The sequence below is a fragment of the Aquarana catesbeiana genome, linkage group LG10, assembly GCF_042186555.1.
Source record: "Aquarana catesbeiana isolate 2022-GZ linkage group LG10, ASM4218655v1, whole genome shotgun sequence".
NCBI lineage: Eukaryota > Metazoa > Chordata > Amphibia > Anura > Ranidae > Aquarana > Aquarana catesbeiana.
Window position 1 is genome coordinate 152,954,196 of NC_133333.1, and position 14,296 is coordinate 152,968,491.

The 14,296-nt window shown below is 44.0% G+C and overlaps 1 protein-coding gene across 2 annotated transcripts in view; it reads left to right on the top strand.

Moving 5' to 3' along the window:
* The window catches only part of LMTK3 (lemur tyrosine kinase 3), a 196,600-nt gene that overhangs the window by 104,185 nt on the left and 78,119 nt on the right, over positions 1-14,296 (top strand). For both annotated transcript variants that reach the window (XM_073602761.1, XM_073602760.1), the window contains exons 5-6: positions 5,934-6,004; positions 6,930-7,048. In XM_073602761.1, coding sequence (XP_073458862.1) covers positions 5,934-6,004; positions 6,930-7,048 — 190 coding nt within the window. The remainder of the gene's footprint in view (positions 1-5,933; positions 6,005-6,929; positions 7,049-14,296) is intronic.

Here is a 14,296-nt window from a genome sequence, read left to right on the forward strand (position 1 = left end):
GGATTTAAAGTTCTTTGCAAAAATCCTGTAAAACTGACTCTTGCCGCACATCCCGAAGTTGACACATTTGGATCAGGCGGGTTTTGTGCCATTGAGGGAGGCGAGAGACAACACCACCAGAGTGTACAATCTTATCCATATGGCCCGATCGTCCAGGAGCCCTTTTCTGTTGCTTTCCACAGACGCAGAAAAGGCCTTCGACAGGGTGGCCTGGCACTTTATGCGGGCAACCCTGGATCACATTGGTCTGGGACCCAATATGCTCAGATGGATCCTCTCCCTCTATTCCGCCCCGTCGGCGCCTGTTCGGGTAAATGAATGGCTCTCTGACTTCTTTGATATAGCAAACGGGATGTGACAGGGCTGTCCCCTTAACCCGATTATTTTTATCTTGACTCTAGAACCTTTTCTGTGTTCCATCAGAGATGATCCCAACATTTTGGGTGTACAGAAGTCCTCAGGGCATCATAAAATGGCGGACGACTTAATCTTTTTTGTTTCCAGCCAACGGGTATCTCTTCCCAATATCCTGGAGGCCTTGCATGTATATGGAGACTTGTCAAACTTTAAGGTCAATTTTGCTAAGTCCGCGGTGCTAAACATCTTTTGCGTTCCTCTGGGCGGACAAATCTATTCAGTATGTGGGTATTAACAGCACCCCTGACCTAGCAAACTTGTATTCCTCAAATCTGCTACCCGTGCTTCACGATCTGAAATCTGAGCTCCAACATTGGCATACCCTGACCTTGACCTGGTTTGGGTGGTGTAATGCCTTAAAAATGACAGTCGTACCAAGGATTTTGTATCTACTCCCAGCTATGCCAATCCGTGTCCCCTCGGCATTTTTTAAACAGCTTCAAGCATTTTTTGGGGACTTTATTTGGTCCCAAAGGTTGCCAAGGATAAAAATGCATGTATTGTCTTTGCCTAAGGTGAAAGGGGGGCGAAAGGGGGTATAGGGCTCCCTGACCTCTTCCAGTACTACAGGGCAGTACACCTTTCGAGGGCCATGGATTGGCATTGCAGTGCAGAGTTCAAGCAGTGGGTGGCGATGGAGATTGAGGAACGCCTCCATCCCTCTCTTGACGTCGCCATGGCTCACTTCCTTACCCCCGGAGGACATGTAGGATAATCCCCTGATAGGTGCTACTCTGGCAGTGGTTAGGTACTCCACGGGTCTCTCTTGTTACCCTCCCCTATGCCTCCTGTTATAGGAAATCCTGACTTCATACCCGGACTTACTAGCAGAAGTGTGCGGAGGCTGGCCCCCCTAGGGAAATATCGTATAATGGACATGTGGCCACAGGGTGGGCTCCCCTCCCCCACAGACATTTCCAGGCTCTTAGATCCGCCACTGGATAGTCTGAGTACGAACCAACTTAGACATTTCCTACAGTCGCTTCAGAAAGCGCATTATAAGCCACGGGATCTCACTCCCTTTGAATCCCTGTGCAAGATGGGGGATTCCTCTAGACACACCTTATTCCTGTTACATGGCTAGTTGACAGCCCTTGCTGAAGATCCAACCCCGACTTTTGTTAGCCAGTGGGAAATTGGCTTGGATACTCAGTTTACACCACAACAGGTGGAAAAAAATTTTCCTCTTAGCTCACAAATCCTCCATAGCAAACCAATATCAGGAAGTCGGGTACAAAATCCTATGCCAATGGTATAGAGTACCTTACATAGTCAACAAGATGGATAAGGCCTCCCCTGACACATGTTGGAGATGTAATGCGAAGGGTGGTACGATATTTCAAATTTTTTTGGTCCTGCCCCATTTTGAGACCTTTTTGGGAGGAGGTAACAACCACTATTAAACACCTCACCTCACTAGATTTGAAAGGCAATCCAGCTTCATGTCTCTTACACCTGACAGAAAGACCGCTGCGAAAGTACAAGAAAACTCTTACCATTCAGCTCCTCAACGTGGCAAGGACTTGTATAACTGCGTTGTGGAGACAGCCTCAACCACCAACCCATGTCCTTTGGTATTCTAAAATTAATCACATTCACTGCATGGAGGAACTGACAGCTACACTCCATAATACAGAAGAACAATTTTGAGACAGGTGGAGGCCCTGGAGATATTACACCTGTACGGAGGCTTACCTGCAGGAGGTCACCCGATCCGAGTCCTTACTGAGCTACACCTGTCAGCTGCCCAGATTTTCTTACTTGGGCTTCTGTTCACCTCTCAGGATAGCGACCCATTTTCCTTTCCTTGTTTCGTTTGTCCCCCCCCCCCCCTTTCTTCCCTTATTCTCTTGTAAACTCTTGCAATATAGCCATGGTAATGGCAAAAATGGAAATGGGCAGACTTCTCGGAAGAAATGTGTTAGGAGATAAAAAAACGTTAACAGTTCTATCCGCTTTCTCACATTACTAGCTATTCTCCATTTCGTTAGTTGTAATTTTATTGTTTGATTTTTGATATATGTACTTAGGGGCCTTCAGGCCCCTCTGCTTCGCTGAAGATAGATGTTATAGTATATACAAAGCTATTTCTAAACTGTCAGCAAACTTAATAAAAAAAATATGTAAAGATGACCTGACCTGTGACTGAGATGCTTTGCCATAACAAAAGAATTTGAAAAAAAAATTGCTGGACCCTTACACAGCTTCATCAGAGGACCTAGCTACAGTGGGAAGCCCATCCCCAATTGCTACCAGAGTGCTCCAGTTCCAGTTGGGTGGCCCTGTGTCCTTAGGTCTTGGATCCCTCCAGAGTCCATGTTTGTGTAGCTTTCACAATCAGACTCTGCAATTTATGCATGATCTTCTGTTTTTCATTATTCTGCAGTGTGTGCATCATCTTTTGCCATCTTGAACCTGTTTTGCAATATTGCTTGTAACTTTGCATCTGTTTTGTAAACTGCAAGTAACAGTTATTTCCTTTGTGATCATTTGGCCGATTACCTTTTCTATTAAACTACAAATTCTACTGTATTCTCTTCCATTATTACAGCAATGCACAGATCCAAGAGCCCCACACACCTCTTTCTACACAAACTTTCTATACTGCCCAAGTGTGTGCCATTATAATTTTTACATACCAGGTATGACATGCATCTCGTATATACACGTCTTGCTTGTCAGAGTAATATAATAATGTATCTTTTAGTTTTTAGCATTGAAGTGCGGTGCTGTAGTGTTTTTTTTTTTCACAATATTTACAAATTTTAAGGGGTACTTTTCATTTTTACTTCATAATATTTGAAGCCCATTCCAGGATTCAAAAAGCATTCCTTATGGAATGCATGCCTTATATTCCAGCAGACCGCAGAGATGTAGTCCAGGTAATTGAAAGTTTCTCAGCACAGTCCAATAGTATTTATAGAATTTTCTATAAATACTGACCAATCCTGACACAGAACAAAGAACTGAAAGAATGGATGAGAAACCAGTGAATACATATCAGAAAGGCATACATTTACAGGATAGACTGGTACATGGTCATCTTGGGAAAATGCAAAGTGCTACGAAGAAATAGCAGAGTAGGAATTGGCTGCTAATACTAAAGAGTTCCTATAAATGTGGCAAATATAAAGCCTGTAAATTCATGTCCACTATGAATTATTTAGTATATATGAAAAATAGAGAAAAAATAACAAATGATACCTTCTTGAACTGCAGCTCATCGGGATTGGTGTACTTGGCAAGATGCTCATATAGTTTACTCTATGTGGGTAAGCTAATAAGACCACTATGGAAAAGAATATTGAACCATATTGAAACCAATCCCATGACACATGTTGGAAAAACATGGCAGTAAAACAGATGAACTGCAATTCTGGGGGCTTTAAATGGTAAAAATAGGACCAAGAAAAGGGGACTTGAATGATCGCTTATTACAGAGAGAAGCAGAGTGGATCTGTGCTTTGGGTTCCATGAGTCCAAATGGCATTAATGAAGGCTTCATCTATACTCCATTAATATAAAGTTTTGTAAATGGTCAGACATGGAGAGCAAAGGTTGTATAAATATAGTTGATATATGTTTGACCTTTTCCGCTTTAATGAAAAGAGAATGAAGTATTTATATGGAAAAGTATGTTCTTAGATATGGTGCGTACAATAGTGGCTGTTGTATAGAAAAATAACACTAGAGGGTGCCAATTGTGGGCTTCTGCTTGAGCATGATGACATCATGTATGAAAAAAGCTGATGACCTCACGCTGCGCTGCGTGAAGACGTCATGTACGTGACATAATGACATGGGACATAAATATACCTTGGCATGTACTGTACGTGCGTTATGACACATGGATGTAAATAAATGGCAGAACCAATTGGAGCCCAGGGGAACCTATATAAGATTCTTTGGGTTTCCATGGGTTTTTGGTTTAATTTTTATATTTGATGGCATTTAGTTTGGGGGGTGCTTTATTTCAATGGGGTCAATGCCTTACTAGAGGAAGATGACCAGAGAAATGAGGAGAGCAATAAGGTATGAGGAAATATTTACTGTAGTCAGACAAGAAGAATATAGTTTTAAGAGATAGCATTTCTAGAGATTTTCTAATTCTCAGATAGATAATAGATTTTTTCAAAAAGGTGTTCTTAGAAAAACGTAATAAGCTACTTCGAGCTGTGGTAGTTTTGATATAGATTTACTGAGGGGAACCTAAGTGGCAAATGAAGATCAGTTTGACGAGGTGATATATTTAGAAATTGGGTCCTCAGATAGATTAAAAAGGATGTAGTATTCGCTAGAGGAACTGATGAGGAGATATATGATCTATGGAGGCATCCTATTTAGATAGTATAAATCAAATAGTTGCAATAACTTCACATAAATGTGTAGTAAACATCTTTGGTCTGACACTCTAGTTGGAAAATAAGGCATGAATTCCATAAGGAATACTTTTTTAATCCAGGAATGGGATCCATGTGTGATGTAGTAAAAATGAAAATGGCGCCCCTCAAAATAGTAAATAATGTAAAAAAAAAAAAAAAAACACTACATCACTGCACTTAAATGCTGTGAATAAAAAGATATATTACTGGTAGAAATGACATGCATAAAGGAGATGCATGTCATACCTTGTATGCAAAATGTATAATGTGAAATCCAGGGTACAGCGTACTGTATAAGAAATATTTGGAAATGTATACATAAAAAAAAATTTTAATTTAAAATTATACTAAGTGTGTGCAAGAAGAAATCTTCAACGTCTTCCTCATTTTCATCCCATGTCCATAAGAGGAGAGGTTCCTTAATTGAACATTCAAATAAATTACTCTGCTAAGATATAGCTGCACAGTCTTAGGGTCAGTCACACTGTTGCAGCGGAAAAAGTCGTACGACTTTACCTGCGACTTTACCCTGCGACTTCCTTCCGACTTGATCCAATTTGGATGCTATTTAGAAGCCTGTACAAAGGCTGAGCATGAACCCAAGTCAGACCAAAGTAGTGCAAGGCGGCTCTCCTAGGGAAACATTGAATTTGACATGTCATGGGACTTGGGGTCTCACAAATCCAATCCCATGTCACAGCAATGTAAACCGAACCTTAACAAACAAAAATAAAAATGCTTTTGGTATTCCGCCTACTATATACCTATAAAGGCTATCCATTGTCTGTGGCAGTAAACACCTCAAAGGGTTTCACTATTCACCAACTCTCATAAGAGTTATAACTTTTGCTGTGTAGTGAACAACTGGAACTTGAATGACAGTCAGCAACAATATTGGTCAAATTGACTTGTTTACTACCAATATTAATTAGTCATAAGAACCAATTTGTAAAAATTGGAACACGATTCTCCTCACAATTTTACAAGAACATGATGATTTCTTTATAAGCTTATAATCAAACTGACAATAGAAGGTTTTGTTAGGGCTTCACATTCTATGGTAGAATATTCCACAATTTAAAAATGCCAGGTGCATTAAATTGTCTGTTATTAACTACATTTTTCTTTAACTAGTAAAACAGACTGGATTTAGCCGCCAGGACCTAAGCTATCTTCAAGAGATTGGAAATGGCTGGTTTGGAAAGGTAAGTCCTAAATTAGCATGAATCATTTGTTACTTCTTACTTAAAGTGACCCTGTTGCAAAATCAAAAATGAGCAAATAAGATTCCAATTTATATAACAGATAATATACTTACCTTTACAGCCTCCTGCACTGCCAATCTTTCTTCCTTTCAACAGATAAAGTGCAGTCTGCAGCCAACACACTTCCAGGACTTTTGGAGTTCAAGCCCTCTGTTCTATGGTTCCTTCCTCTACGCCTTACATTACTGTAAGACACCATAGTGTCATAGTGGCCTGCAGAAGGAACCACCTGTTCTAGACTGGATAGCAGTAAACTGTCACCTTCAGAAGGTAGTCAGGTCAGGAAAATTCTACAGGCACCGTAAGCTGGTGGGATAGGTAATTATAACATCTATTCTTTAGAGGGGAACCCTGCTAGTTATGCTTTAAAGTGAATCTGCTGTGAGATTAAAAAGAACAATCAGGCTAGTACATATTTAAAATCTTGCTCAAGAGCAGTCGCTACAAGATGATCTTTGTTACTTTAGTAGTCACTTCATGATTCTCTGTGTACCTCCCTTAAACTCTGTGACTAAAGTCTAACTTTCCAGACATTTGGCTAAAGCCCTGCCAACAGTTATGTCTATGTTCAATGAGAGTCCCTTATACGTCACTATAGCACTGTTATTGAATATTATCGTGTTTTTGGTAGACATGGCTTACTTCTGAGGTTAGGGAAATCAGACTGCAGGAATCAAGTTAAACTTTTAACTCAAAAGGCTTTTGAGCTAATAAAGGAAATAGAAGGCATCCAGTAGCATCTGCTTTGAGACAGGGCTTTTACTTATAAATCTTTAAACTATCTGGCAGATTCATGTTAGTAAATGATTTAAGTAAATGCTACATTTAAAGTTAACAACTACATTTTTCTGATCCTTTGTAACAGGTGATATTGGGGGAGATATTCTCAGATTATACTCCTGCGCAAGTGGTAGTTAAAGAACTCAGAGTGAATGCCAGCCCTTTGGAGCAGCGGAAGTTCCTGTCAGAAGCCCAGCCTTACAGGTATTAGATGGGTGCTGAGATTAACTGGAGGTGTGCTTCATTCCTATTATGATTCAGTTTGTAGAACGTAGAACTGTGGCCAGACTATGGACATTTAAATATTTACATGTTCTAAACAAGCTCTAAAACAAATCCTCCCAGACATATGTAGTAATAGGCACTGTGGAGTAATGCATCCTCAAATTTCATACCTAAAAACTTTTACTATCATTTCTCTAAGTAGCTCATTTACTACCCCCCCAATGCCACCACCACCAAAACTGACTTGACAGCCTGCCAAGCCATGAGTTGTTCAGCGAACCGACCTTAAAATCCCAAAATTGTGACCTTTAATCTAAACTTCAATGAAGGCTATGTGGGAATCAAATTTTAAAAATAAATTCTGGTCAATATTCAAGACTTACGGGCAAGAGATTGTCAATCAAAGGACATGGGGATGTGGGCAGTGCCAAGGAAAGCTAGAATACTAGTGCTAAAAAAAATAAAATAAAACAAAATAAAATAAAAATTAAAAAAATAAAATGTAGGTTAAAATGCAAAATAAATGCAGCAGGGACAAGTTCTTTGCTTGTGGCTTCGAGGGCAACTTGGGAAAAAACAATCTTTTCAATTACATGCTTGAGAGATACTGTATGTGCTCTTACAAAAAAGTATGATTCTCATAAACGGTGTTGGCCCTTTGAAAATGTTGGACGAAACGTCGCATCAGAGCGAAGCCGCACTGTGATATTTGATGACATCATGCATCATCTCAGTGGGAACTTGGTGTCTGGAATGCTGTATACGTGGGTGCGACAACCAGGGCTGTGTGACACTGGGAAATGTTGCAGCCTGTTTGAAACAGATAAGCCTGTGTTTTTAAGCTGTTTGTAAGTAGTATTTTTTTTATTATAAATAAATTTTAATGAATCCTACGGTAATGCACTATGGGAATTTTCCTTTTTGATATTTGAGCGATTTCATGACCTAAACAAGTGGATCACCTGTGAGCCAAGCTGCATACCAGGAGGTGTATGATTAATGAAGCTGAGTTTGCCGAGCTTTAATGCGAGACTTAAATGTCTGGTGAGTCATCCTCACTAAGGGGGTTTGTGGTAAAGCACTAAGGGTGATTTGCGGAGGTTTAAATCTGCACGTATGGATTTCTTGAGATTTCAAAGCATCAGCTTGCACACGCCTTTTCTGTTGGGATTTTTTGTTGGACACTTGAACTTTTTTTCTGTTCAGATATCCTGCGCCTCCCAATCTATGGACTCTCTTTAAGCCTGGTTTCACACTTGTGCGGTGCGAATTGAAGCTCAGGTTTCACTGGGGAGATAACAATCTCCTGTTCAACGGATTCATTGCGTTTTTGCTCAGGATTAGAGAGCAGGGAGAGGGGGAGGGAGGGGGGGGGGGAGGGGGAGGTGTAGTGAGGAGAAAGAGAAAATCCTTGTTCAGAACGCAATGCATCTGCGAATCAGATGCGTTCCCATAGGAGATAATAGGCTTGTAGTTCGCACCGCAATGCCCAAAAAACGCACACGTTTTTTGTGCAATGCGCAGTGCGAATGCAACGCACATATGTGAACCAGATGCATTCATATGAATGTATTTTAAAATGTCCTGCGAATTAGATGCTGTGTAAGCCGCATCTAATTCGCATAGGTGTGAACCCGGGCTAAATGTATATATTTTATCTGAATATTTGAGGAGGCTGCAGGAAGACTATTGTAATAATTTCATGTATCATTAATCATTTTATTGTTTTTACTTTGTTGTTATTGTGTGGAAGTGCTTAAGCCTTTTGAGTTACGTAGTGCGATGATTGAGTGGTATAATATAATGTCAGCAACATATTCAATCACACTCTGACATTACATATATTGAATGTGTATTTGATTTTTTTAAATTTACATTATTGCTTAGCTTACATGCAGCAGCAGCACAATCTGTTGCACTAAAACGTGGATAAAAGTCTTTTTTAGGCTGGGTTCACACTGGTCCGACAAACGCTCCGACATTGGGAGCTCATGTCGCATGACGTGTGAAATTTAATGTTTCCCTATGGGAGCCGTCCTAACTGGTCCGACACAAGTCGTTCCGACTTTAGAAATGCTCCCTGTACTACTTTGGTCCGACTTTGATCCTACTTCAGCCTATTGACTATCATTGAAGTCGGATCAAAGTCGGATTGCCGTCTTGCATGATCCGACTTCGGCACGCGACTTGTGCTCAGATGTTCTTGAGGGGGAACTCCGCGCCAAATTTTAAATAAAAAACCGGCATGGGTTCCCCCTCCAAGAGCATACCAGGCCCTTGGGTCTGGTATGGACCTTGAGGGGAACCCCCTACGCCGATAAAAACGGCGTGGGGGTCCCCCCAATCCATACCAGACCCTTATCCGAGCACGCAGCCCGGCCGGACAGGAATGGGGGTGGGGACGAGTGAGCGCCCCCCCCCTCCTGAACTGTACCAGGCCGCATGCCCTCAACATGGGGGGTTGGTGCTTTGGGGGAGGGGGCGCGCTGCGGCCCCCCACCCCAAAGCACCTTGTCCCCATGTTGATGAGGACAAGGGCCTCTTCCCGACAACCCTGGCCGTTGGTTGTCGGGGTCTGCGGGCGGAGGGCTTATCGGAATCCAGGAGCCCCCTTTAATAAGGGGGCCCCCAGATCCCGGCCCCCCACCCTATGTGAATGAGTATGGGGTACATTGTACCCGTACCCATTCACCTAGGGAAGTGTCAATAAAAAAAAAACCACAGTACACAGGTTTCAAAATTAATTTATTGGGCAGCTCCGGTATCTTCTTCCGACTTCTCCCGGTGTTCTGCCTCTTCTCCCGGGCCCCGCCGCTATCTTCTTCCAGCTCTATTGCCAGCGAGGGGCCCGGTCTGCTGCCGCTGTCTTGTCGCCGCTGTCTCGCCGCTCCTTCTCTTCATCTCTTCTTCCGATGTTGACACGACGCTCTCCCCGGCTGGAATGCTCTCTGTGCGCTCTGCTCTGACTTATATAGGCGGTGACCCCGCCCCCTTATGCCGTCACAGTCCCTGGGCATGCTGGGACTGTGACGTTTTAGGGGGCGTGGTCATCACCCGATGACCACGCCCCCTTATGCCATCACAGTCCCAGCATGCCCAGAGACTGTGACGGCATAAGGGGGCGGGGTCACCGCCTATATAAGTCAGCAGAGCGCACAGAGAGCATTCCAGCCGGGGAGAGCGTCGTGTCAACATCGGAAGAAGAAATGAAGAGAAGGAGCGGCGAGACAGCGGCGACAAGACAGCGGCAGCAGACCGGGCCCCTCGCTGGCAATAGAGCTGGAAGAAGATAGCGGCGGGGCCCGGGAGAAGAGGCGGAACACCGGGAGAAGTCGGAAGAAGATACCGGAGCTGCCCAATAAATTAATTTTGAAACCTGTGTACTGTGGTTTTTTTTTTATTGACACTTCCCTAGGTGAATGGGTAGGGGTACCATGTACCCCATACTCATTCACATAGGGTGGGGGGCCGGGATCTGGGGGCCCCCTTATTAAAGGGGGCTCCTGGATTCCGATAAGCCCTCCGCCCGCAGACCCCGACAACCAACGGCCAGGGTTGTCGGGAAGAGGCCCTTGTCCTCATCAACATGGGGACAAGGTGCTTTGGGGTGGGGGGCCGCAGCGCGCCCCCTCCCCCAAAGCACCAACCCCCCATGTTGAGGGCATGCGGCCTGGTACGGTTCAGGAGGGGGGGGGCGCTCGCTCGTCCCCACCCCCATTCCTGTCCGGCCGGGCTGCGTGCTCGGATAAGGGTCTGGTATGGATTGGGGGGGACCCCCACGCCGTTTTTATCGGCGTAGGGGGTTCCCCTCAAGGTCCATACCAGACCCAAGGGCCTGGTATGCCCTTGGAGGGGGAACCCATGCCGGTTTTTTATTTAAAATTTGGCGCGGAGTTCCCCCTAAAGATTCATACCAAACACAGTGCCGGGCATTGGCGGGGATCCAAGTCGGATCCCCGTTCATTGAAAGTCGGACACATGCCGGCTTCATGTCGCAGGGCAAAGTCGGATCCAAAGTAGGACGGCTGTCGTGTCGCACCAGTGTGAACCCAGCCTCAGATAGTTTTGTCCGCAACACCTGATTTTTTGATTCAATAGGTCTCAATTGAACAGTGGAAGTAGTAGGCACAACAGATATAAAAGCTATTTTTCTATTGCAAAAATAAGTCTTAAGCCCTCTACTTCATACAAATTAGCCAGTGGCAAAACTGTTTTAAATTATAGTTTGTGAGCTTCTTTTTCATAGTATCACATTGCATAAAAACATTGCTTAAACATTTCATAAAATTAGTGCACAAAAAGACTTCAAAACCACAACTCTACATTCCTTGAATCCCCTTCAGTCCCTGAATCCTTAATTAGTTCCAAAATGTTCAAAAAATAGACTTCAGGTGTGCTTTTGGGACAAATTGGCCAGCATCAGGGCAGTTTGTGAGCACTTAGCAACATATAGAAAAAGTTCTGCAGCGTGGGCCTTTAACGTATCTGCTGCCAACAGCGCCATTGTAGTCTGCAGCCTCTGCATGCAGCGTATTAGCTGTAGTAACCACTTGCCGACCATCCACCGCAGTTATACTGTGGCAGGTTGGCTCTATTGCACGAATCGCCGTACCAGTATGGCGCTCCCTGTAATAGATACAGTGGGCACGCGCACGGCGCTGGAGCCGATGCGCGTGGCAGGCAGCCGCTATGTTCGCTGGCCACCCATGATCGCGCCACAGAGAGCCAGAATGGGGATCTGCCTGTGTAAACAAAGCAGATCCCCGTTCTGACAGGGGAGTAGAGAGATCATCTGTTCCTAGTGATCAGGAACAGCGACCTCTCTCTATTCCCAGTCAGTCCACCTCCCCTCCAGTTAGAAACACCTCCCTAGGACACAATTAACCCCTTGATTGCCCTTAGTGTTAACCCCTTCCCTGCCGGTGTCATTTATACAGTAATCAGTGCATTTTTATAGCACTGATCACTACATAAATGTCACTGGTCCCGAAACAAAAAATGTCACTGTATGAAAAAAAGGACATCAATTTTGTTTGGGTACAATTTTGCATGACCGTGCAATTGTCAGTTGAATTTACGCAGTGCCGTATCGAAAAAAATGCCCTGGTCATTAAAGGGGTAAATCCTTCCAAGGCTGAAATGGTTAAATGGGCAGATATGGCAATGCAACCTTGGCACTCCCTTAAAGTGATATTAAACCCTCAGTTTGTTAAGCACTTTTAGCAACCTATTTATTCGCAGAGTATGCAAATTCTTCACCTTTCAATCCTTGCCTATGTTCCTGTTTATTCTGGTGCTATGATCTCAGGTTTTTTATTTTAGGGCGGCTCCTTTCACTTGCAGAGTCCTGTGGAACCACCGTTGCATTCACGGACTAGAGCGTTTTCCTTCTACACTGTGTGCATAGAAACACATTGCCCTGTAGCCTAGGATAACAAGACACTTTCCTGCTCCTCCCTCCTCCTCTCCCCCCCCCCCCACCCCCCTCCAAGCTAACAGACTGGTTTGAATACTTCTTTAACTAAAAAGAATGTCCTAGGATTATACACTACCTTTGTCTAAAGATAAAAAGGCTGCCCACTTGTAGTGGGGAAAGTAGGCAGCAGCAATTGGAGGGGGGAAATTCTATGGTTGGGGAAAAAGGACAAGCAGCAGTAAAAATTAAGTGTATGATCCTACGGCTGTAGGTTGTCCATCCTTCCCCAAATCTTCCTTCAATGGTTGCTCTGGGGAGCTGGCATTTTTACCCTTCCAGTGGTGACTGACACAAGACTTAATGATGTAGCTGACAAACCATTTCTCTTTTTAATCCAGCCACTTGCCAGTAAGTGCTCCTAAAGCACCCTTTGCCTATTGGCTATTTCTATGAACTCATAATGTGGTCTTTTCCTTCTCCTCTAGGGCACATTTCCTCCTCCTCCTACTCAAGTGTGATTTTTTTTGTATATGCACTTCAATCCCTCCCATTTAATGTAGTGAAGGTACATAGCATCCATGTATTTTGGGCCTATGAACACATCCTTTCCTTCTCTTACTCCTCCCCTCTCAAGAGCTCAAAGCAGTCATTTATTTTGGGCCTGATAATGCATCATTTTCCCATTCCTTCACCTTAAGGGTGCATAGCAGCTATTTATTTTGGCCATATCCTTGCCAACTGGCTTTGAGGAGTTGGTAGAAATATTTGTAGCTACTATCCCTAGGCCATTTCATAGACTTCTGCCTGGCTGCTGTGGAAGCAGAAGAAAAAAATTCCCCAAATCACCCTTCTTCCCAGCCTAATACCAGCTTTACCTAACACCCAGGTTAATCTTTCTTTTGAGGCCTTAGCTACGCCGCAGTTTCAAGTATGCAGAATGCCATATACTGGATGAGATTACTTTGCAAAGAAAACCATATTTGCCCTTCACCAGCATGTGGATGCAATGAGGCAGCAGGAGGCAGAGGAGAAATATAAATAAGAGAGTTGGGGTGCTGGCAGTAAAGAAGAATAGTAAGGTCAAGGTGTTGGGGATGAAGAGGAGAGTTGGACTGCTCGTGGTGTAGAGGAGAAGGGTTGGGGTGCTGATGATAAGAAGTGTACCCACACAGTAGTAGTGTCCTCTGCCCCCTTTCACATCACCTCTCCCCCACAGCAGTGTCCTCTGCCCCTCCGTCCTTCTCCCCACTGTGGTGACCTCTGCCCCCTTCACATCATCCCCCACTGTAGTGTCCCCTGCCCACACCCCCATAGCAGTGACCTCTGCCCTCCCCCCACAGTAGTGGCCTCCGCCCCTCCACCCCCCATAGCAGTGTCCTCTGATCCCTTCACATCACCACCCCCCCATGTAGTGTCCTCTGGCCCTCTCCTCAAAGCAGTCTTTTCTGGCCCCCATAGCAGTTTTCTTTGCCCCCCCCAGAGTAGTGTCCTTGGCCCCCATCACAAACACAATGCAGTGTGTAGGTAGCACTTTCCTACTTTACAGTGGGTGTACAACAGAGAGCAGGTTGCAGCACAGTACTGGACAGAGGGTAGGAGCTGGAGCTGCCAGAATTAACTTTTCATATTAATAAGCTGGTGATTTCTAATGGAGGACCATTTGTGTATAAGGATGGAGTATTAAAATAAGGAGTATTCAGTTATTTGTTTCATAAGGCTTTTGGGCTAGTAGTAGTAGTATAGTAGTAGTAGTGTCAAAGTATCCACAGTTCATTGTTCCAGTTCAACTTAATCAGAATGGATTTTAAAAG